The sequence below is a fragment of the Aythya ferina genome, assembly GCF_964211825.1.
Source record: "Aythya ferina genome assembly, chromosome: 3".
NCBI lineage: Eukaryota > Metazoa > Chordata > Aves > Anseriformes > Anatidae > Aythya > Aythya ferina.
In genome coordinates this window covers 2,049,651-2,073,819 of record NC_140298.1, presented here as the reverse complement: position 1 = coordinate 2,073,819, position 24,169 = coordinate 2,049,651, and the positions used below count along the sequence as shown (strand labels likewise).

Sequence of the window (24,169 nt, the reverse complement as noted above, 5' to 3'; positions counted from 1 at the left end):
ACACAATCTACATTGTACATTCACAGCAATCTGTGCTTTTTCTGTGCTGTGTGTTGTTAGTACTTACTTGACAATTCCCTGCCTCCAAAGGAAAGCAAGTTAAAACATAATACAAGTATTAACGGTTTCTTTCCAGTAATGTAAAATAAACGTTCTTATGTTAGGTTATGTTATGGGGTGAATGAGTTCCAGGAAAGGTAAGATAGTCAGACATTAGAGGGGTTTTCTGTCCTTAAGATACTGTGAATACAGCAAATAATATTTCTGTTACTGATGATTACCTTATTATATGCTTACACAACTATGCATGGTTATAAATCAGTGAGCTGCCTCCAGATTTGATTTAAATTGACCAAATCTCACCCACTCTCTTTACAGGTCTTAATGCAGAAAAGGTGCAAGTGACAACTCACTCGCTCTCACCTGACAAGTAAGGCTATCTGAAGTGGCCAAGACCAGTGAGTAGAAAGAGCCTAAATCCTGAGTGGGACGTACAGGCAGCACTAGGACAGAGAACAACAGTTGGACGTACCAAAAGCTGGGCAGGGGACAGGGAATGGGCTTTTAGATGAGTGGGGCACCTTAAGGAAGATGCAGTCTTTGAGAATAGGATGTCAAAGTACACAAAAAAAGCTAGATGCATTTAGATAGAAAATACAGGAGAAAAAAAGCAAACCAACAAAATTGTTACGATAAATTCCATGGGATAGGGATAACCAACATGTTTTTACAGCACATGGGGTAACCGCTCTCTGAAGAGAGACGCCTCCTGCATCTGTAGCAAGTTGGAAGGAAAACAAATATTCCCTTCTGAGGCCAATGGGAACAGAATTGGACCTTCAGAAACAATGCTGCATGAAAGCAACAAACACTGATGTTTGGAGAAGGGACAGATGGACAAAAATGCCATGACACTGAGAAAGTGACAGGTGGGGCCCAGCAGGGCTGGGCAGAGGAAAAGCGTAAGAAAGTTCGACTAGGAGGTTAAGGCGTGCATTTAGCTGGCTGCTAACTGCAGAGGGAACACAACTGGATGCTAGACAAAAATAAAAATGCACAAGGACTGCTCCCAGGAAGAGAAAGCAAAGGTCAAAGTGAGGTAAGATGATCTACTAGTACATTTGCTTGGATGAGAGAATTAAAAACCCAAGATTCAAAAAAATGAACTTCATTTCAGAAAAAAAAATTGCAAAGGGCTTTGGAAAGCACGTTTCCACCAGCTAACAGGAAGGGGCCTCCCAAGAGCTCTAAAACTGCTGCAAAACTCCTAGCTTTAAGGAGAGACTCTGTGAATTCTAAACCTTTGGATTTTCCCATCTCAACATACACACTAGTTTCATATATAACTTTTACTGCTTCTGCTTTCCTTTACATTTTGTAAATATCATGAGAAAACAAAAAAAAGAACAGTATTCAACATGAAGGTATCCTACTTTTTAATACAGTAAATCAAAACAAAACTGAAAAACAAAATCAAAACAAAACTAGAGGGAAATATCAATTGCAATCTGAATTATTTTTAAAAGCATAGCACTGAAAAAGCCTTAGCGTGGTTATATTTATCATTTCACATGTATGCTGATGCACTCTTTAAAAAAAAAAAAAAAAAGGGTATTGCAGAACATATGGTGGTGATAGCCATTTTCAAGTTTCTGTAAGGGAAGCTGGTCACTGCATTCACGTGTTATTCTAGTCTCCAAATGTGAAACAAGCAGAAAAGCAGATTAGTAAGTACAATCAGTTCTGAATGAAATCTGAAGGCCTTTATTTTTGAACAAGTTCATTGTTCTAAACATCTTGTGAAGTTGTTATTTTAAGTAACTATTGCAGATAGTCTGGCTCTAGTGCACAGAGATGTGTCATACACAATGCACTGCATAGACAGGACTGTCTGGAAGATCCCTCGGCCACCTGTTCACCTGTTTGCTGAATCGAGCTTCAAGGAACACACTGTAACACGCTTTAGGCAAAATCTAATTTTCTGTCTTTGAGCTAAAAAGTTTAGAGTACCTCATATCATGAGGCTTCGGGAGATCTCTCTCTATATACTACCAAGGCTCCAGCACCAACCCAATTTTATCATGTTCTGTGAAGTCTCTCTTTTCTCAGGCTTCCCTCAGGGTTTACGATCAAGTCTGAGCAGAAGTCTTTTCTATGTTTCATTTTTCCTTACATAAATTCTGGCACATTTTGCAGCTGTGCTCACTGTGTAAGTATAAACATTTAACCAATAGCTTATGGAGAACTTTGGGGCTGGAGGTAGAACACAACAGGTGGACACATTAGCATCCTTCCCCTGTGTAACATAACATAAGCTGTATCAGAAACAATACCTTTTCAATCCTTCCTGGAATACAACCCCCACAGCAAAAAGCCCTCAAAATGCCTGAATATTTCACATCCACCTCGCTGTGGAGAGCATTTCTCACTTTCAGAGAAATGTTGGGAACATGCGCACTGCAACAGTATTGGCATCCTGCAGTTCCACACTCACCAAGTGTCACACAAATGCAAAAGACCTCTGGGCCAGCTTTGTGCTGACCTGTGGGAGAAGCAAAATTGACCCCAAGTTCAACAGGTTAGCAGGAACTGTGAAAATATCAGGCACAATGTGCTCAAGCCTTGGGGAGAACTGTGACGAAATCAGCATGCTGCCAAAAACATTTAGGATGCATTAACTTGACATAATGCTGTGAGAAAGTAAAAGTGAATATTCCAAAGGATGCTACTCAAACAGTGGTGAAACTTGTGCTGAAATAAGCCAACAGTTATTTTCTCCACCTCAAAGATGTGTTTTTCCAGACACATTTTGCATCATTCCCACCTACACATAAATACCACACAGATTCACATTCAAAGCTTTTACACTGCACCTGCAAAAGTGTGCATGTAAAAGTGCGTGAGCAAATTTTGTAACCATATGCCTAATATTTCACTTTATGATACAAAGGTTTGTACCGCTTGGAGGTAACTTTGGAAGCTTACATAATTTGGCTCATGTTGTTGTAAAGAAATAAACAATCAAAATAAAAATGTTTGAAAAGAAAAAAATCCAAGTTCTTACTTCTTATCAGAACATATGGTTACAAATGATGCACAATAACACACTTCGGAACAAGCTCTGAGACAGGTAACTCACGGAAAGTGAGACAACCCATATGTTAAGGAAACAGAAAACTAGACAAACATGCTAATGTTGCTTTTTGTTTTCTACACATTCAACCTGCTTAAAAGGGTTTTCCATCACCAGGTATGTTACAAGTTTTCAGTTTATGTAGAGTCATGCAAATCAAACTAAATGAAAGCTGCAAACACAGGACATATGTTAGCGGTTAGTAGAATGCAAAATGCAAATATATCTTTGTCTTTTGTATTAGTAACATAAATACAATCTTTATGCAAGCTTGTTTTACTTCTTATTGTATAAATTCTTTGCCAGTTAATATGGTCCAGTTAAAAAGTTAGCCCTTATCTGAAATAAAGCACAATTCCTATGTAACACACAGTATAGCTTACAATTGTCCTGGATTGTCTGAGACAGTCCCACCATTGACCAAGTGGTCCCGCGGTGTGGGAGCACTGCTCTTGGAGCTCCCACACCGTGAGACTGCTCCTGCAGCACCTCTCATTGGCACCCTGCTTCTGTATCATACAGGCAGAGCAAGGAAGAGGATGCCAATCAGAGGAGCAAAAAAGGAAGAGAAAAAATAAGGGTGGGGGGAGGATAGGAAGACAGACATGGAAAGGGAGAAGAAGAAAAACAAGAAGGTTGGGGAGAGGAGAGAGAAACAACAATCAATTAATTATCTTAACCAAACGCACAAACTAATACAACTGCAAGACATTTAAATACTGTTCCTCAGCCTCATCACTCCTGTAACTGCTGACAGGGACAATAAACCTTGGGTTCCTCATGAAAATAATAAACCTTGGGTTCCTCACAGTTAATTTAAAATCCTGCAGATAAAATTTTTCATGCAACTTTTACGTTCGTGCAAGACATCTGCAGACTGATTATTATTTTCTTACATAAACAAGTAAGACAGGACAAGTACATTTGATAAAGAGCTCTCATTTTCTTTTCTAAGGTGGCACCTTCATATTATCTCCAAGTTTGTCATTTTTTGCCCTTTATAATAATGACATTTCTCCTCCCAGTTTGCTTTGGGGCCCAGAACCCTGGAGATCTAGAGAAGGCCAATGTCATACTGATTTTTTTTATTTTGCAGGATTGTGTTAAGCACAGAGTACATGCTAAGTAGTGAAACGGAGAGCACGGCAGCTGCTCAAAGTCACAGGTATCTTGTATCAAGTATCATGTCAAATCTGTCCTCCAACCCTCCTCCCCATGATGGGGGAGAGCAGAGACAAGAACTGCTGGCTCCTCTCTTCTGCCAAAAAGATAGTAGAGTAAGTCTTTGTATTAATTTACAGAGAGTCATTTGTGAATCACTGATTCCTTTCCAGAAGGCTGGTGGTTGTTGCATTGTTGCAAACTTTTCCCTACACAACTCAGCACTGCCTGCATCAGCTCTCAACCATATGCTTCCAGCTCGGCAGGTGACACAATACAGTTCTTTTGATCAAACTCATCTTGCGTTGTACAATGATTGTTATTTCTATAGAGGCTAAGTACTTTGTGTTTTTCTGATACACCATTCTTATTATGAAGTTACAGTCCTGCAAGCTTATCCTAGCAAACCCCAAAGTTAAAATTCCATATTATAAAGAAGAAAATGTAGCTACAATAAAGAGGAAAATAAAACAGTAATCTTGCACAAAAACAGTCTACTATGTATCACATCACATTTGAAGGTTATTTGTGTTTATAACCAGGGAATTAACTTGTAACAATTCACCTTCTAAATATTTTTATTTAAAGAAAGAAACAGCATGAGCTTAAAGTCCTTGACCCCAAGAAGCAGCTCAAAGCTATAGTTCCAGCTACTCCCCTCTGGTTTTGGAGTTGGAGCTGGAAACACTCTCCTTTTGCCTCTCTCTTCTTCTTTTTTATTTATTTATTTATTTATTTATTTTCTTAAATTAAACTTACTTTGCTTAATTTTGTGTTTCTATCCACCATATCTATGAACAGCTCACAATTTTCCCTTCTTCTTTCTCAGACACATAATGAAAACACAACAAGGAGGACACATCTTGCAGCGTTATGCAATGACATAAACTGGCAGTTTTTGAGGTCTTGTGATTCACTCACTCCTAACTTAAATGGCCTTTCAGCTTGTAACATAATTTTCAAAATTTGCATAATGTTATCAATCTGAGAGCATGTAGTTGCATTTATTTGCAGAGTCTGCAAATCCCAACAGATGCACAACCCTTGGTTCATTTTGGGGTCTTCATACAGACATACGACACTATTATTAAGAAAGATTTAAGATTTGTTACTTGGAGTATTTTCTCCAGACAACCCCCTCAAGACTACCAGGTTTTCCCACGTACCTGCCTGAAAGAGAATAGAAAACATCCTCCTGGTTCCCTTCTTCATATCTGAAGGGACTGGGAGAGGCTACTTCAGCAATGCCTTTGCAGAAAATGTAAAGCTTTGCAAACTGGCTTCAATATTACTCGTTGCCATCTCACTCAACCCAGTGCACAGAGATTTCAAGACTCCACGTCCTGAAGACCTGCTGATTTAGAACTTTTCCTGGACTCTGACAACTGAGTACTTGTAGGCTTTTAATTTTGTCTGGCTCAATCAGCTGTCGCTTTAAACCCTTGTAGGTACAAAGAAAAGTCAGCCAACTGCTTTCGGGAAGCTTTTAGAACATGGTCAGACAAATCCTTCATTAGCTGCTGCATTCTTTTGTATTGTCAGAAAAGATGAAATCTGGCACAGCTATGAAACTTGCTTAATAATTCAACTGTCTTTGAGAGAATTCAGCTTCACCCTGAAGCATTCATAATTGGGACTGTCAAGATTCTGTATAAATTGCACACATATTAGTACAACAGTGGCCAAAAGTTGAAGTCTGACAATTGCAGTAACCAACACTTTAACCTCCACCTTCTGCATCCAAAACCCAGCACCTCTCACAACTTCAACTCTTATATCAGCACAACACCCTCAGCAACTGCAGTTTGCCTGTGTTTCACCACAAAACTTCTGCTTCTAATTATTTGGTCATAAATTCTAGAAATGTATATGAATCAGATGAAGAAAGGTAAGCAAATGTACTTTTGCCTCACCAGCTACATATGAAAAGTATGGCATCTTTTGACAAACTTATCAGAACAGCAAATTCCAAATACTGATGATGGCATTATGTTAAAGTAACTGAAGCTGAAAGAGTACATTAAAAAAAAAAAAAACAAACACAAATGGGAATAATAATTGTGACCCTTTAGAAGAATACATGGTAAGGACAGTAATAAGGGCTTTTTCCAGCCATTTAAAAATGAAATACAAAACTGTTGATTATATAGCAATAGTACAAAGAAAAAAAATACAGAGAACATTTAAAACTACCTTCTTGCTCTCTTCAGTCCAGAGTTTATGGGATTGATTATTCCTTCAAACAGGCTACAGTATTTTTGTGTACAGTCATTACAAAAATCATTACAGAAATCGAAGGCAATCTCACTGCAGAGGAGGTGTCTACCCATTTAATTAGGCCCACCAGCTATAAGCAGAGTGGGCAGTGTGGAAACACTTGGTCATACTAGGGCAGCTTCCTGTTTAGGTGTTGGTTTGTGGTTTTGTATACAATGAAGCACATTTTCCTTGCATTATGGATTATCAATGTGACAAACGCGAGCCTGTTTCATTTGTCTCATCATGTGCTACTTTACTATATGTTTTATTAAGAAGATTGAAAAAGGCAAACTGCCTGTTTGTTTCAGGGTGTGCCCTCCTCCACAGCAATGAACCATGTTCAGCTGAATCAGCTTAGACTGTGAAAGCAGACAGACTCAAAATTTAGGAAGCCTGAAGTGTTTGTAACACACTGAGCTACTCCTCTGAGAAGCAGGGTACTTGCCTGCATCAGATAGCAGGCCCACAGCCAGGTTTCAGAGCAGGAAAACTTTCTAAGGGTTATGGTGATTTTTTGTCCTAATATGAAAAAAAAATAATGCTTATATTCATATTGTAGATAACTCACCAGTACAAAACAATTGTAAGCCTGGCTTAATTGGTAAATTTAACTCATTCTACATTTGCTTTTGCATCATCAAAGCAGAATAAAGCAGCTGGAAGGTACAAAGGTTTCTGGTGTAAAACATCTGGCCGTCCTATCATTGGCACTTGTTAATTCATGTGTAATAACAATTTAGCAGTACTCTCCCCCCTCAAAAAAAAAATCATTTTTAAGCTCAATCTCAAAATAGATAGATGTAGATAATGTGGTAGATAATATTCTTTTTTTTTTTTTTTTACAGAAAAAATTGAAGGAACAAAGACTATATGAGTAAATGAGAAAAAAGAAAGAAATGTTTTTAAAAGAAGGGAAAGAAATGGTTATGGACCAACATTTATTGAAAAAAGCATTAGATGTCCTACTATATGTCTTTGTTAAAATGTCACAATGAAAAAAATAAAAGAGGGGGCAACATTTCTCACCTCATCTTCCAGACCCAACATTTGTTCTCAAATTATTCAAACACTGAGTGCAAAATTATTAACTATTTTCTGTCCCAACATTAGACAAAAGCAAGAAAATTCATAACAGAAAAGAACATTAACCACTTATAAAAAGAAATTCCATTGAAAGGAACTTCATGGATTCACAGTTTGAGTCAACTGGATACACACAGGTAGCCTCACTGTACAGGTTTTTATTCATGTTGTAACTCTCATCATTCATAGGCCCTAAACTTTCATAAAACTCCATGCCAAAAGGAAAGTATGACACCCACATTACCAATAAATGTCATAGCTCAATATGGAGCAAACTTTGAACAGACCTACTGTGCCTAGATCCAGTTCCAAATTACGAAGCAGAATGTACTTTACTGGTTATAGATCCTCCTGTTCTGTCCCAGCAGTGCTGTACCAGTTGGAGCTTTGACTCACTCACTCCCCTAAATCTCTCTTTCACTGGACCTCACCCTCTATGCTCAACTCTTCTCTCTGTACTGTCTCCTCTCTCCTCTTCACTACTCTTCTTGCAGCTTTTTCTTTTTTTTTTCTTTTTTTTTTTTTTTTTTTAACACTGTAACTCAGCCTAAGGACAACATGCGCCATGGGAAATTTCACTTTTAACCTGACAAAAGTATAAGCAACTGAAAATCTTTTAATGAAAATGTCACCAAAATCTTTAACTACATAGTATTATAGAATGGCTTGGGCTGGAAGCGACCTTAAACATCACCTGTTTCCTACCTTCCTGCCATGGGCAGGGATGCCACCCACTAGATCAGGTTGCCCAGGGCCTCGTCCAACCTGGCCTTGAATACCTCCAGGGATGGGGCATCCACAGCTTCTCTGCGTAGCCTGTTCCAGTGCCTCACCACCCTCTGAGTGAAGTATTTCCTCCTAACCCCTCATCTAAATCTTCTTTTAATTTCGTATCATTCCCCCATCTTGTCATTAACTGACTGAGCAAAAAGAACAGCAATAAAATAGTATTTAAGAGCTCACGCTTTCACAAATGCCCTTTTGAAGACATGCATAGCTACACATACTAATTAGGAAAGAAAGTAACTGCTTATGTGAATAACAGAAGAAAACACAACACTCACAGGTGTTTTACTTACATATATATTCCCTTTACCATCACACTAACACATATTGTAGCTTACGAACAGCATTTCAAATGTTATCTTGCGAATTTTAAAACTCTTGTCATATTTCTAAAGACTAGTTTTAGTTGAAGGAAAAGAAATTCAAAAAAAATGCAATCCACATTTGGAAATTAATGCCATTGTGTGACATACCTCTCTTCGACTGAAACTTCCTTCAGCTGTTGATGTGGTTTTGTCCCTTCCATTTCTCGGATGCTTACTGCATATATCTTAGTGGTATAGTCAATTGCTTTTTCTCTTGCAACATCACTATCATACCCTTAGAAAAATAAAACATAAAACACATTAACAATGTTTCATAGTGGAAGACTACAAAAGAAGATCCACACCAACAGAAGAAAACAATCCTACCAAACTCTCCCTATACTGAACTTTAGCACGTGATTTTTATTTTTTTTCCCCACTTCAAACTAAATATTTGTGTGAGTTCTGTGGAATTAAGACCAGTAAAAATGTGTGTTATATAATCCTTTTTACCTCCATCTTCTTCTGCATCTGTGTCTGATTCTTCACTATCAACCAGCTTACTCTCCTGAATGCCCAAAAATTCTCTGGTCCAGATCATTAAAGCTGTATCAGCACCACCTACAGTCAGCAGCACAGAATCATTGTGTAACCACCGAACATTGGTTACCTGTGCACTGTGACCCACATACTTCTTGAATTTTGCATGTTGGCCCTGTAGTACAAAGAATTTGTGTATTAGCAGTCTGATGTATTATGAGCATCACCTTCCCTAATTCCTTTTCTCCTACAGTTTCTAATCTGAGAAATAAATACACTCATTACCTTTACTGGATATGAAAAAAGCTTCACAAAACCGAAGTCATCTCCCGTAGCTAATAGTGTTCCATCTTTTGTAAGAGTTGCTGCGTTTACAACGGTGACATCACTGTGCATAGGCCAAATTCCTTCACAAGTAGGACCTAGAACACATGTCCAGGTGTCCCACTCAATCTTCTCTATCTGCAATCAAAATTTCACCCAAAGACGTGATCTTAATACACATCCAATACACACTGTTTTAATGCTTATGTTTTTTGTGTGTCTGATATTAACTATTTTTAAAATGTTTTTTAGAAAGCATTCAGTGTTTTCAGCTGGATAGCACAAATTACACTTCTTTATCAAAAGGCTTAAAAGCAGCTTTAAACATTCTTACTTTCCCTGGATAAACATGATTTGGATACAAATCTTAAAGATTTTCTGAGGCACTAAACATTGGCAATTTTGTAGAACATTTATGCATCACAAATAATCAACAGGATTGAAAGCTAGGTCATACCATTTAAAGGTGGTTTATAAACTGCATGCACACTGATTACATAAAAAACAGGTGAGTGTTCAGGAAAGAGAATTTGGGGAAACAACTGCTATTAAGCAAGCTAAAATAAAATTTAGAGATACAAATAAAAACTTTAAAATTCTACTGTTTACAAATCCTATGAAAGACACTACAGAATGAGTAAGTAATTCTAATTCTAAACACTGTAAATATAGTACTTTAAAAGGAAAAAAATCCCATTTTAAAGACAAAATATGTTAACTTTCAACTGTCTAGAAAAGTAACTTTTGCAATAAGAAAAAATATATATATAAAAAAAAAAGAATCCAGTAAGCATAATTCATACCTCTGCAATTCTTATAATATGCCTTTTCCCTCTTGGTGCTTCAAAAAATAGTTGTTCCTTGGCACCAGAATTGACTTGCAATAGCTTTCCTGGATATGAAATAAGAATTTATTGTGAATCTTATTCATTATTATGAGTATTATGAACTTTCTTTTTATTGAACGAAGAAGTTTCTGGAAGTAAGCAAACAAATTATCCTCCAGAGAGTTATTCATAGCAAAAGTAAAGACAGAAGCTTAGAATCACTCTTGTAAGAATTTTACACTCTCGATTTCACTGCAGAGACAGAGTTTTAAAAACCATCCAACAATCCTGAGAAATTAGTCTCGCAGCAAATGGCTATCTTTTGAGAAGAAATATTTCATTTATGTTTTTATCATCGGAACAGTGGGAATTAAAAAAAATGCGCGACTATTAATTTTCATAAAAATTTTATAAGCCAGTTCTGCCAAAAGTGTAAAACGTTTTAGGCTCTTATCTATTTTGCTCTGCCTAACTAGTATGTAGTCCAGCTACACAAGAAAACGACCTTTAATATGAAGTTTACCATACCCACACAGATATTGTCATAACACGAAGATAATCTTGCATGTGATTGATAGTACGCTAGCAGCATTTGTGCATGAAGAAGCACAAATTGCTTTCAAATTTACTCTCTGTATTTATATACGTTTATTCTCACCAAAAAAAAGATCTGAATAGATTCTGAAAGGAGTTTAGCTCCTGTCATTGTCAGTGAACTTCCACAACACTAGTGTTAACAGGGGAAGTAGGGCTCCGACTCACAGGTGGTTTTGAACAGAATCATATTATGTTCAGGAAGGCTTATTTGAATGAGCTCATTATCAATCCTGTTAGACTTAATTAGTTGTGACAGTAATGCTCTCTAATTTCATTGCACTGATTGCCACGTAATGCTCAGCAAAGAAAAGAAATTGGAAATAAAAAGTGGGGAAAAAAAAAGGGCCACACAGTACAAAATTACAGAAGAGCAGGACAAAGAAAAGCAGTATTATGTTCGTAAGTGACAGTTTAGTCATATGTTGTTATTAGTGAATTACCTTGTACTCTGGTACAAGTGCTAGAAGTGAGGATGAATTCCCTCAGCAAACGTAATTGCACTGAACCCATACAGTGTTCGATGTTGATAAAGTATTTGCCTTAATAGTTACAGTTTGTTTTAGTAACTGGTACAAGAATGGTTACCACAGAATCACCTAGGTTGGAAGACACCTCCAAGATTACCCAGTCCAACCTCTGACCTAACACTAACCAGTCCTCCACTAAACCATATCACTGAGCTCTACATCTAAACGTCTCTTAAAGACCTCCAGGGATGGTGACTCCACCACTTCCCTGGGCAGCCCATCCCAATGCCTAACAACCCTCTCAGTAAAGAAGTTCTTCCTAACATCCAACCTAAACCTCCCCTGGTGCAACTTTAGCCCGTTCCCCCTCGTCCTGTCACCAGGCACGTGGGAGAACAGTCCAACCCCCACCTCACTACAGCCTCCTTTAAGGTACCTGTAGAGAGCAATAAGGCCACCCCCGAGCCTCCTCTTTTCCAAGCTGTTTGTTCTCCAACAACCCCAGCTCCCTCAGCCGCTCCTTGTAGGACTTGTTCTCCAGACCCCCCACCAGCTTCATCGCCCTTCTCTGGACTCTCTCGAGCACCTCCATGTCCTTCTTGTAGCGAGGGGCCCAAAACTGAACACAGTACTCGAGGTGCAGCCTCACCAGAGCCGAGTACAGGGGGACAATCACTTCCCTAGCCCTGCTGGCCACACTGCTTCTTATACAAGCCAGGATGCTGTTGGCCTTCTTGGCCACCTGAGCACACTGCTGGCTCATATTCAGCCGACTATCAACCAATACTCCCAGGTCCTTCTCTGCCTGGCAGCTCTCCAACCATTCCTCTCCCAGCCTGTAGCTCTGCTTGGGGTTATTGCGCCCCAGGTGCAGGACCCGGCACTTGGCCTCGTTGAACTTCATACAGTTGGCCTCAGCCCATCGGTGCAGCCTGTCCAGATCCTCCTGCAGAGCCCTCCTACCCTCGAGCAGATCGACACACACACCTAACTTGGTGTCATCTGCGAACTTACTGAGGGTGCACTCGATCCCCTCATCCAGATCATCGATGAAGATATTGAAGAGGACTGGCCCCAGTACTGAGCCCTGGGGAATGCCACTAGTGACTGGCCTACAACTGGATTTAACTCCATTCACCGCAACTCTTTGGGCCCAGCTATGGCGGCCCGTTTCTGGCAATGTGTCTGACCGTGGCCCTAGGCAGGCAGCAGACTTCCCTACAGGTAGGGTCAGGCCGACGTATAGGGCCCTCTGTTCCCCTGAGAAGTGTGTCACATACAACAATCACCGTTCTTTCTTTCCTAGTGGAGGCAATCTTGAGGCATGGAGTCGACTTCCTCTCCCTAGGCATCCTCCTGGGTAGACTTTTGACCTCATCCTCACCCACCAGTCTCTCAAGCTCCAAGGCCTCAAACCTGTTGTGTAAGGGCACCTGGGAAGGCAAGGCCGGTAGGGAGCGGGGTTCCCTGTGACGCTGAGCAGGGACCTGCTTCCATTCCTGTTCATCTCCTAGGTCCCCCTCCCTCCGTTCAAGAGTGACAGGGCTGAAGGTCCACCACTGGGGTGTCTCACCCTGCTGCCTTTCCTTCAGGCCTTGCAGGGAGTTGCTCCACCAGTCTATCTCCTGCTCACACTCCCTGATGGCAATTCCGATATTCCCTCTTGCAAGAACTTTTAAAACTGAATCTCTGGTGAAACATTTTACCTCTCGAATCCCAGTCAATGTGTGTGATATAGCTAGATGCACCTTTACAAATGCCAACTCTTTTGCTGGTAAGCACATTGTAAATATCCACAAAATTATCATGGGAAGCCACAGCCAGGTATTTTCCTGATTCTGTAAAGAAGAGACATTGAGGTTATGAAGGGCATACATGTTATAATTATTATTGCTATGCATTTTTATTACTGCAGTTGACCCAAAGCCCCAAGCAGGGGTGGACCCCATTATGCAAGGCTACATACAACTATACAGAATTGTAAAGTATTTAAAGATATGAAGCACACAAAAAGTCAATCTACTTTCTGAACATTCAAACTTATGTCTAGAGTAGAAAAACAAACTCCAAGATAAACACTGCCCTTTCACTTTGCTATCTAATTATACCTCGTGAAAACTTTATATCTGAGATCATTTCCTTTCTGTGGTGAAAAGATACCATATCTTCAACAGTGTCAGCATTTACCACCAGAAAACTCCCATCATTCAATCCTACAGCCAAAGCTTTCCCATCAGGAGAAAAGGCACAGCATCGTCCACCTATCAAGGAAAACGAAAAGGAGTATCTTAAGGCTTTTGAATTTGCGATTGAGAAACCTATCACAAATTGTAAGTGAAAGGTTTTCTGCATCAAGTATATGCTTTTAAAATGTGTTTGTTATTTATTAAAACAAGTTTTAATAAATGTGATAGGAGAACTATGATTAACATTTTACTAAATGGTAATGTACACTCTTGTACAGGCTGTTCTTGAGTTGACAACGGTGATTTCATCAGTCCAGAAATTGGTTTAGTTGCAAATACCTCATTTCATTCTAAACACATCAATTATATAAATATATAAAGAAAACATACAGAAAGGAAATTCAGATAAAAAATTCAAAGACTCATTGCAGGTAACATAATTATAAGTCTTTCAGAGATGCAACACTTGGAAGCTTCTTTATTTCATGATTGAATAATAGTTATGCACTCAGGTGGACCACATTTAAAACAGAGATGTACTACATTTTCTTCACTTACTTTTCCCCCCGACATTATTTTTGAGCATACAACTCTCATACAGCCATCCTCATCCACCCCTCAGATCCCCTTTCCAAAACATTTAACTTTGTTTTCCCTCAGCTAGTTAGAATTCCTCTGCTCTGGATCTGTCACCAAGAAAGAAGCATGTTGAATTTACAGCATAAAATTTCCTGAAGGTTATGAATTGAGTAAATGAAATGAGAGTAAGGCAGCATTTCAAAACACCTCATCTACTTTTATGCAGAAGAGAGGGCAGGACAACTGTTCATTTTCAGAGAAGCTAGTAATAACACATAAAGTTCATATTGTCACTGAAGACTGATTGTGCTTAACATGCAAAAAAATTTGTATTTGTCTTTATAAGGAAACTTTTTAATGGCAGCAAATGTGCTGGCCTTAAGTATTCTTAGGAAGGAAAATGATTCTGAGGTCAAATCATTCCCCCTTGGAATAAGAGTGAAACAGATTAAAATTAATTTTATTGTTATTCATTACAATGGATTATAACCCTTTTTCTTTCTACACTTGTCATAGACTGGACACAGGCCAAGGACAATTTACAACCTATTTTTTGATGATTATGTCCTCTTCCTACCTCATTAATGTTTGTGATGTGCAATGAGAACAAAGATGGAGATGTCACAGAAAGTGTCATTATTATCACAGTATGTGACCAAACGAAGCTTACCTTTTTTGAGTTTCCTCACTGCCAGCATGCGGTGCTGGGAAGAAAGTTCCCAGATTCGAAGCGTTTTATCATCACTCACTGTTGCACAGACAGGCAAGAGAGGATGAGCTGCCAAGCCCCAGACTTCTCCTTCCATATGTCCCTAGAGGAAAACATTTAATATAAGGAAGTAATCCATTTGCATTTATGTAACCTGTTCTAGCACTTGATTTATCTCCCTTTACAAGTCTCAGACAATGAGGCCTTCACCATCTCCTTTCATACATTTTTCAAATTCAAAGAGACCTGAATGTCCGGTCTGGTTCCTCTAATAACCACCTGAAATATTATTTTCCTTCACTACTGATAGCTGCAATTCCTGTTATACCAACGCTCCCTCTTCCAGACTTGAACTGAACAGGAAATAGTTAAGCCCAAGACAGGACTTTAGCCCATTTCAGGATTTCAGGATGATCTGTCTACAAGGTTTATGTAATTTTTTTAGAACTTCTCTGGCCAATGTACACAAACTTTGTTCTTTTATTTTTTCCTCAGAACTCACTGAAACGTTTTAATCACTCTTCCTGCATTCTGTAGATTTCCTTCAAGTTACATACAACTCGTTGGCACAGCATTTCAAGATTAAATCATTTCTCACTGTTCTCAGTCTGAATTTCAGCTTGGTAACTAGCTTTTTTATTGAGATAGAAAAATACCATTAAAACAAAAAAGGAAGGAAGTGTCACGGTATCTTGATTACATCCTATGTATTTTATACTTCTGCTCAAGTTGATGCATGACAGCATGTAATTTAGTCTGGATGACAATTATAAAACTTCCCTTTATCATAAAACTCACAGCAAAGAGGTAATTTTGAGGTAATTTTACTATCAGATCTCCCTTACTATATTTTTACCTTTACTATCACAAATGCCCTTCCTATTCACGTGAAGGGAACTATATTAGGATGAGATTTTGAGTTGCAATTACTGTACTAGTTTAAAATAATTTATAAAATAAAACTTCTCACTTTTAGGTTACTAATGCTGTCATGCAACCAGTATAAATCTGGAAGATTACTTTATGTGATCAGAACAAGCTGGAAAGAAAAATATCAAAGATAAGAAACATTTTTTGTAAAAAACAATTTATTTAGCTACAGAAAACAAAAAGTAAAAACAAATTATGATTTAGTAAATGATACATGCAATTTTCTACATATAGATAGCATGCTTATTAAAGAGACTAAACCAAAGCAACATTAGATACTTCAGTGGGCACATGCACATCCAGAATTTATAACTTCCCCAAATCCTTTGTCTTGCAAAAAGATATTTTTATACTTTAAAAGACATGCAATGACAAGTGCATGTCACTGTAGAAAGATGTTAGAAGTCTAAAACATTTTTTCACAAATATAGGATCTTTCAGAATACACTATATTATTCCAATAAAAGCAAATAAATGGATCCATACTGTCAAAATAAAAAAATATATTGTGTTAGCTCTGCTCTTCATTTTTTATTTTTATATTGGGTCCTGAACTGAAAAGCCTAAATCATCCATTAAAAGTCTCATAAGCATTTGAACTTAATGGACTCTTGGTTTTAGCTTCAGAATTCTGTAATCCACAGTGAATCTCAAAGTCATTTACATAAGAAAGCATCAACTTCTGTCTGGGCAAGGAAAGGAACTACGGCCAACAGAATTAATGAAAACAAAGCAAATAAATGGGGGAATCCAATAATGTCTTGTACTTCTACAGGGACTGTTTTGAAGGAAGATCCATATTGTACCTGAACCAGTAGAGTCATAGGACCGCTTTTATCAATTTCAAGTATCTCTCCATTTTTAGTTCCCACTAGTATATGTCCATGTCCTAGACTGATGGCTCGAATAGAGGGATTGTCTTCTAAAAGTAAACCTGAAAAATAAAAGGACGTTCATTTTAGGTTTTTCTTGTGAAACCAAAAAGAGCCTCATCTCATCTGAAGTTTATACAGCTTAAAACCTGCTTAAAATCAACCATGAAATATGAGGTACATTTACCTAATGGATTTAATTAATAGTTTGAAGGAGAGGAGCTTGTGCTAGTCTATATTGTGGCCTTGTAAAGACATTTTACTGATTTAACAATGACTGTGTACAAGGGGTTTAGATGCTGCAGCAACATAGACATTATTTCTGTGATTGTCTGTGAATACCACTTTACACACTGATGCCTGGGGAAATACAATTTAACAGGTCTTTCCAACTTATCAGGACCCCAGTCCTACTATGTTAAACCTGGCCACTTGAGGAAGCGAGTTGCTAAATGCAGAACAGATTTTCGAACAGTCAAACTCATGTTTGTGATATTTCTTTCTAAAATAATTTCTTTGGTGAAAACAAAGCTATATGTCAGGGAATAGAGGAAGAAATAGCAGAATAAAATATAAAACGACAATGACTGGGTGAAATACAAGTTATTTCAACCAAAATAGAAAAAATCCAGCACACAGCAGTAAGTAGTTTAGTAATATTTCCTTTGTGTTCTGGTAAGATTTGGCATCTACTACTGCCATTTTACTAGCTTTCATGCATGTAGTCCTTATTAAACACACTGAAAAATAATACCTTTGGAACTAGAAGATAGAGCTGCTCTTTTAATAGCATATGTCTTCAGACATCTTTCAAACATATCATCCCAAAGTGCCACAATTCCATCTTTTCCACCAGTTACAAACCCCTGTATGATCACAGTACAAAAAACATTTATAAACATTAGCACTCTCGTATTAACATACGCCCAAATATAGCGTAAATTCTCCTGTGTGCTTGGAATTTGTCCAATTCAAACTTCTGAAGCCTCTTCTTATGAAGAAACCATTTAAGAGGAGAATGATGCTTTTATTTTTTAAGATGCTTTTCTAGGGTTCTATCCTGTAAAGGTTGATAACCACACAGAGTGCATACTACTGTAAACAGCAATGCAATGCTTGTCCATAACATTTTTCTGGATGGGAACGTAAGCTATGTGCTTCATCCTTAGAAGAAGCAGTAGTTGATAATACTAGCTTCTCAAGTTATTGCAAACTCAACAGACTTCACTGATGTTTCAAACTGTTCTAATAATGAATAGCGACTGATTCTTTGATCAATTCCCTTGGTAGTCTTCATCCCTTCAATTCCCTTGGTGGTCTTCATCTGTACCCAGTGCAAAACACAGCGTAAATCACTAACCAACACAAACATAAGTGAAGAGCATGTTCAGAGGATAAAGTACCACGATCAGAGAGAAAAATTGATGGAAAAACTAGCAGCAATCAAGTAGGGCCAGAAAGGACTAACCTGGAGGGATCTTAACTGCCTTTAACACATAACAATGTTTATAGCTAATTATTATTCTTCTCATGCTAGAATTTTAGAGCTGAAATGGTAATCCAAGAAAGGATATTCCATTATCAACATCTTCAAATTGCCAGTGGATTTCCAGCAGTAAAACCTAGCCTCAGTCTTCAGAGAAAGCCTCATGTATGTAATATCAATGATATATTTTGCCACAGTTTCTCTTAAAGATTTATTGAAGCATCAGAAGAAAAATACTTCTGCTATCTGGAATAATCAACTCAGGAAAACAAAACCTTTGGATACCTAAAGTCTTGCTTGCCTAAGACACACTGATAGTACATATAGAAATAAAAATAATAAAGATGAATAGATCACAAAAGAAGACAAATACCTTATCCAACGCATGCATTGCAAATACAGGCCCGTCATGAGCTTTCACTGTCTTAAGCAACAGCGTATCCTTCCAGATGAAAATGTCTCCAGTAGCAGCACCAGAGAAAACTAAATCTTCTATTCGCCCATATGAAACACTCATCATCGTTTCCAATTTTCCAGTACTTCCAAATGTTCCTCGTTTTGATGTAAAGCCTCCACCTGCAATATAAACATATGAAAGTTCTTTTATACTTTTGCAATCATAGTGCTGTAAAGGACAAATGTCTTGACCTCATCATCTCTTGTGACTGCCTAAGACATAGTAGATAACAGTAACACTGAAAACTTAGTGTACAAGGGAAAAACACGTTAAAGGAAAAATCAATCTAGACAGTTTTGAAGCAGTACACCCTGTATTCTTGTTACTTCCATGAAAATGATAAATTTTGGTGAGGAATTGTATAGAAGAAATAACACAATGGCAGGCAAAACACTTTTCACACAGAACAGCATGCCAAACTCCGTTTTTCTCTTCAGAGGTGACCGCAACAACACAAAAGATAGAGGTTTGCTTTAGTTGACCACTGGCCACCCGACAATTTGACGGCAGCTTTGCAGAATGAATGACAGGATTTATTCCTCTTCTGATTGCCAGAGAGCCTAACTTTGCCACTGCCACGTACTTTACTTTGGTTCAGAAAGTAGGAAGGAGTCATGTGCACCCATGAATTAGGTGCATATAGACAGAAATAAATTTACCAATTATAAAATAATATATGCAGCAGTGTCCTTGCTTCAGTCAATGCTATTAAGCAAATCTAATTTCAAAATATATTCTTTTTATTGCAAAGAGATGATTCTTGGAGTAAAAAACTGCTTAATGCAAATGAATGTAATACAATTTGGCAAATAATAATGCAAGTATATGTCATTACTACAAAAACACCCTAGCTCTAAAAAAAAATGCAGAAAAAAAAGAGTAAATTTTATTCTGAGGGCACCAGTACAAATTGAATCCCTTAAGTTATGGTGTAAGCCTAGGAACTTCTTAAAACTATCTAATTATTCATTGTCTTGAGTTCTATTTTTAGCTGCCCTTGTGCTGCCTATCTGTACTGAATTTTACACAGTGAAGATGTTCTCTAAGACCTTTTTACCCATTACTCATGTTGTGTGTATATGATTAATAGTCGTGAAGAACAAAAAATCCAGTCCTGAATAAAAAATATCCTTAGTCAGAAACAGAATCTGTTTTTAAAGAATGAAAAACATTTTTGTTTTTCATTTTTTATGAATAGAAACAAAATTCTTGCATCTTACAAAAATTGTATTATCTTGCCATCACGATTCTTGCAATGCCACATCGTGATTCTTAGCCTAATGGATAAAATCTAAATTTCTATGACAACTTCTGCACAGTACCTGTTTATCTATTTTTTGTTTTGCCCAGGCAAGTATTTTAAGGTCTGTCCTCACAAGTTACCTTTCCAGCCTGGCACCTTGCAACCTGTGCTTCCATATCTGGAAGACATTTCTGAAGACTGAAAAACAGGCGCAGGTCTATCCTGAAGTTGAATGACTGCTGGAGTGTTCCATCAGTATCTGAAGTGCAAGCACTACTTTTTTTTTTTTTTTTTTTAAGCAGTGCACCAAAGGCATTTGAGATTCTTAGTTACCAGCTGGCATTTTCACAATCAGGGCCACATACTTTCATAATAAATGAAAGGACTACGCGTTTTCTGTGAGCCAAGGATGTTTATTCAGGAGAAATCCTTAATACCATGACTACAGTTAAAAAACAATTAGCTGGAAATTACTTCCAATGAGAAAAGAATATTGTGACATTTACATAATCAGAGGTAGGTTTTGACACCTCTAGTATTTTGGTAACTAGAAAAATCCTTTACAAATAAAAATATTATTAAACTGAGAACATGATGTCCCTGTATGAAGGAGATATACATCCTCAAATCAATTACATTGAAAACATTCAATACGATACCTGTTTGCTGCCAAAACTTGATGTGCTTCATCCCAACCGTGACTAGTTTGTCTACATGATGTGGATTACACTTCACTACAAATATTTTATCTTTATGACCCCTGCAATAAAAATAAAAATAAAAATAAAAAGCATAGCAAGGTATTACTTAACATTTCAAAGTGATCTGTTTTAAATAAGTATTTCATAGTATCAGACTAACCAAAAACAGTCTTTAACAATGAGAATGTAATCAACACAGCTGTCATACTTGTGGCACAAAAACAAGAGTATGGATCTGTAACACTATGAGGTCTGGCAGATGAGTCACAGAGGCTGTCTACATTCTCTCTGCCATCATTACACCCTATCTAACAAAAAGTACAGAGCCATATTTTGAATCCGCAAGAGTTTAGCCTTGGGAGTCTGACCAACAGAGCTATCAGAATGTACCTGAGTATAAAACACGTATGAATTAGACTACAGAAATATGGTGAATAAAAATTGTCTCCCACTGAATTTCAGTTAAGTCATGATGAAGAGGCAGGCAACAAAGGTCAATACAATTAAGAGAAGGTATAAAGGGCATCATAAATTATTAAATGGATAAGAACTCAGTTTATAAATCTTTAAAATAGTTTATTAAAAAAAAAAAAAAAAAGCAAAGAAGTCTCAAAACTACTGTGCTTCCAAAGGAAAATTAAATTACAAAATTATAATTTAGAACACAGTTCATTCAGTAGCATATACACCTTCAAATTTAGTTCTTGGATAACGTTATCCTTGCTGGAATATATACTTATGGAAATCTGCAAGATTAAGTTTTACCATTACGAAAATATTCCCAGATACAATTCAGTAATTATTTCTATTTCAGTATTTTATAAAACACCAAGAGCAAAAATTACTAGTTTTTCAGCCTGAATTTTCACGTTTTGATCATAATATATGTGATTTTTGTCAGACAGGTTTAGCCAAAAAAAAAAAAAAACAAAACAACCCACAACTCTGATAACCTTCTTGTTTTGAATATTTTCTTTTTCTGAGTCAGTCTAGACAAAAGCCAGCCCTTTACTCCTTTGACATTTGAAGTACAATTTCTTGCAATTCCTCCTTCTCCTGGTTCTCTACTTTGCTATAATGATGCCTTTCAGCTCAGGCAGGTCATGCTGCCTCTTACAGAAGCATCTATCATGCAGGCAAAATGTCCAAAATCAAAGTAATTGCATCCCAGTGCAGAAGTCGCCTGCAAAATGACCAGAGTTTGTCTGCCCATGTAATAGGATGAATATTGCAGGCACATGAGACCTGGGATGTATGGCCTACATTTGCAGCTCAATTTCCCACAATGGTCAGACCAAACCAAGTATCCAAGGCTGTGTAGTTTTTGTGCCCTTGTGTTCCAAGGGACTGACAAAGGACATTTGCTCTTACAGAATGAAGAAAGTAGGAGAGCATGTGATTCACTGATTTAGACCCTAAATAAATTTGACAATGCCCTCCTCAGCTCCCTTAGGGATTCTGCTAACACAAAACACTATGATCAAATAGGACCAGCACTGCAGCAGCATATAAGCCATGATAAGATAGAATCAAAACATATCTGAGCTTCTTTCACTAATAGGGTACACTTACTCAATAAGGATTTTAATGAAACTAGACAGAAGATTGTAAACCCAAGATATATAGATAGGGAAACAAGCTAGCGAGCAATTAAAACAAATAAACAGGCATATACTATGAACATTGTCTCAAGCAAAGAAAACTGGGAAGTCATGCAGAAGTAAATCACACTAAGAAAATCAAGGAAAAAGAATGCAAATAAGTATATAATAAACATAATGAATGTTTGTAAACAGTGAACATACACTTAGTTTTTCAGGTTTAGTCCTCTACATGAATTCTTCTTGTGGGTCTGTATGACTGTAAAGAGACATCCTTCTATTCTTCTTGCCTGCTAAGGGCATGTGAGGCTTAAGTCTAAAACTTAGATGTAAACTCTCCTGTCTTGGTTTTTGTCTCTCTCTTTTATATGTCCTACTGTGCTTTCCAGAATACGGGAATTGCCTGTAGGGACTGCTAGAATATAAATACTAATTTAAATTGTAATTCTTTAGAACATAAACGATTATTTTATGATCTCTGTGAGGAAACACCTGAGCATGGTCAAGAGGATATTAGGGCTTCTCCCTCCCAAAAGGTGGCCCAGCTGAGGTGAATTTACACTAATGCATGCAGTCAGGAGGAGCTGGAAGCCACCATGCTAGTAGGAAACTATGATGTAGTTGCCATCAACTACATGGAAACCTGGTGGGATGATTCCCATGACAATAGTCCACAGGATTTCCAAATACTATACTGTAGATCCCAAGTGTTTCAATCTAGATGGATTTATTGCTCTAAAATACCATTCTGTTTTCAGAGAGGTGTTCTCTTTTTTTTTTTTTTTCCTATAAAGTAATACACGTGGATAATATTACTCAGAAAAATGTAACTACAGTGCACATTTACACTGAGATCCATTCTTACCTGGTTGTTGCTAGCTTTTCGCCTTTTTTCCAGTCCCAAAACACAATGGCATGATTATCATCAAGCCCAACAGATGCCAAACATTTTCCATCAGCTGTACAAAAGCAACACTTAATGTTAAAGGTGCTAAGGTTTTAAGTGAAAATACAGCAGGCAATGAACACAACAAACATGCTATATAGATTGGTATTTTAGAATGTGAAAGAGACATATAGTACCAATACCCCCAAAAGTTATTCTTCACCTACAGTGTGTGATGGAGGGGACTGAGGGTGGTGAATGCCAAAAAGGTGTATTTATACTGTGCAGAGGGTATTTGAGACACATGCAGAGACAGATGCTTAGAGGGAGGCATCTACTTATTCTCTTGATGAGACAAAAAAGCTGAAAATAAAAAATAAAAAAAGGAAGTAATAGGTTGACAGATTAGGATTCAGATTCACTGATGGCCTTGAGTTCCTAAAGTAGGCTACAAATAGAATTGGACAACTGAAAACAGAAAGACAGTCAACCTGCCAAACCTCTTCATATGACTGAAGTCTATACCTGCTGCAAATTTCATTTGAGTGGCGGACTCATGTTGTCATACTTTGCCCCCAAAAGTGTACCTAGTAGGTGATGACTTATCAGACTGAAATCCACAGATTTCACAGAAAACTCTCTTAATCCATGACCCTAACCTTCCTCTTTTTAACTAAAGTGGCTTCAAATACAGTATCTCACTTTTCAGACAGAAAAGGTTGTGCTCTAAATCACAACTATATTTTCCTGCTTAATTTTTTAACTGGATGATTAACAGACAGTTGTTATTTTATAGAAAAGGCATCCTTATTGAAAAATGAATCCTTCCCAAAGGCAGGCAGAAAACTCTCCTGTATATATTTGATCAAACAAAACAATGAAAATCAATTTAATAAAGTCCAACTACTCCAAAATCATGTTGTGTTTGAAATATTTCTGCTGAGACGATCGTTCTTTTATTTTACTTGAAATGATGCCAAGAATTATTATTGTTGTATAATGACATGGATGGCTACAAGTTAATAGGAAATGTAATG

General features: G+C 37.5%; 1 protein-coding gene across 4 annotated transcripts in view; it reads right to left on the bottom strand.

Annotated features, from left to right (window-relative positions):
- EML6 (EMAP like 6) overlaps positions 1-24,169 on the bottom strand; it is a 127,994-nt gene that overhangs the window by 20,359 nt on the left and 83,466 nt on the right. For 3 of the 4 annotated variants that reach the window (XM_084514059.1, XM_084514060.1, XM_084514061.1), the window contains exons 16-27: positions 23,112-23,205; positions 20,604-20,704; positions 18,618-18,820; positions 17,513-17,624; positions 16,693-16,820; positions 14,918-15,059; positions 13,591-13,743; positions 13,189-13,320; positions 10,395-10,483; positions 9,553-9,729; positions 9,241-9,442; positions 8,896-9,022 (exon numbers count right to left, since the gene is read on the bottom strand). In XM_084514059.1, the coding sequence (XP_084370185.1) occupies positions 8,896-9,022; positions 9,241-9,442; positions 9,553-9,729; positions 10,395-10,483; positions 13,189-13,320; positions 13,591-13,743; positions 14,918-15,059; positions 16,693-16,820; positions 17,513-17,624; positions 18,618-18,820; positions 20,604-20,704; positions 23,112-23,205 (1,660 nt within the window). Of the gene's footprint in view, positions 1-3,516; positions 3,643-8,895; positions 9,023-9,240; positions 9,443-9,552; positions 9,730-10,394; positions 10,484-13,188; positions 13,321-13,590; positions 13,744-14,917; positions 15,060-16,692; positions 16,821-17,512; positions 17,625-18,617; positions 18,821-20,603; positions 20,705-23,111; positions 23,206-24,169 lie in introns of all 4 variants that reach the window. The other variant, XM_084514058.1, reaches the window with a different exon arrangement.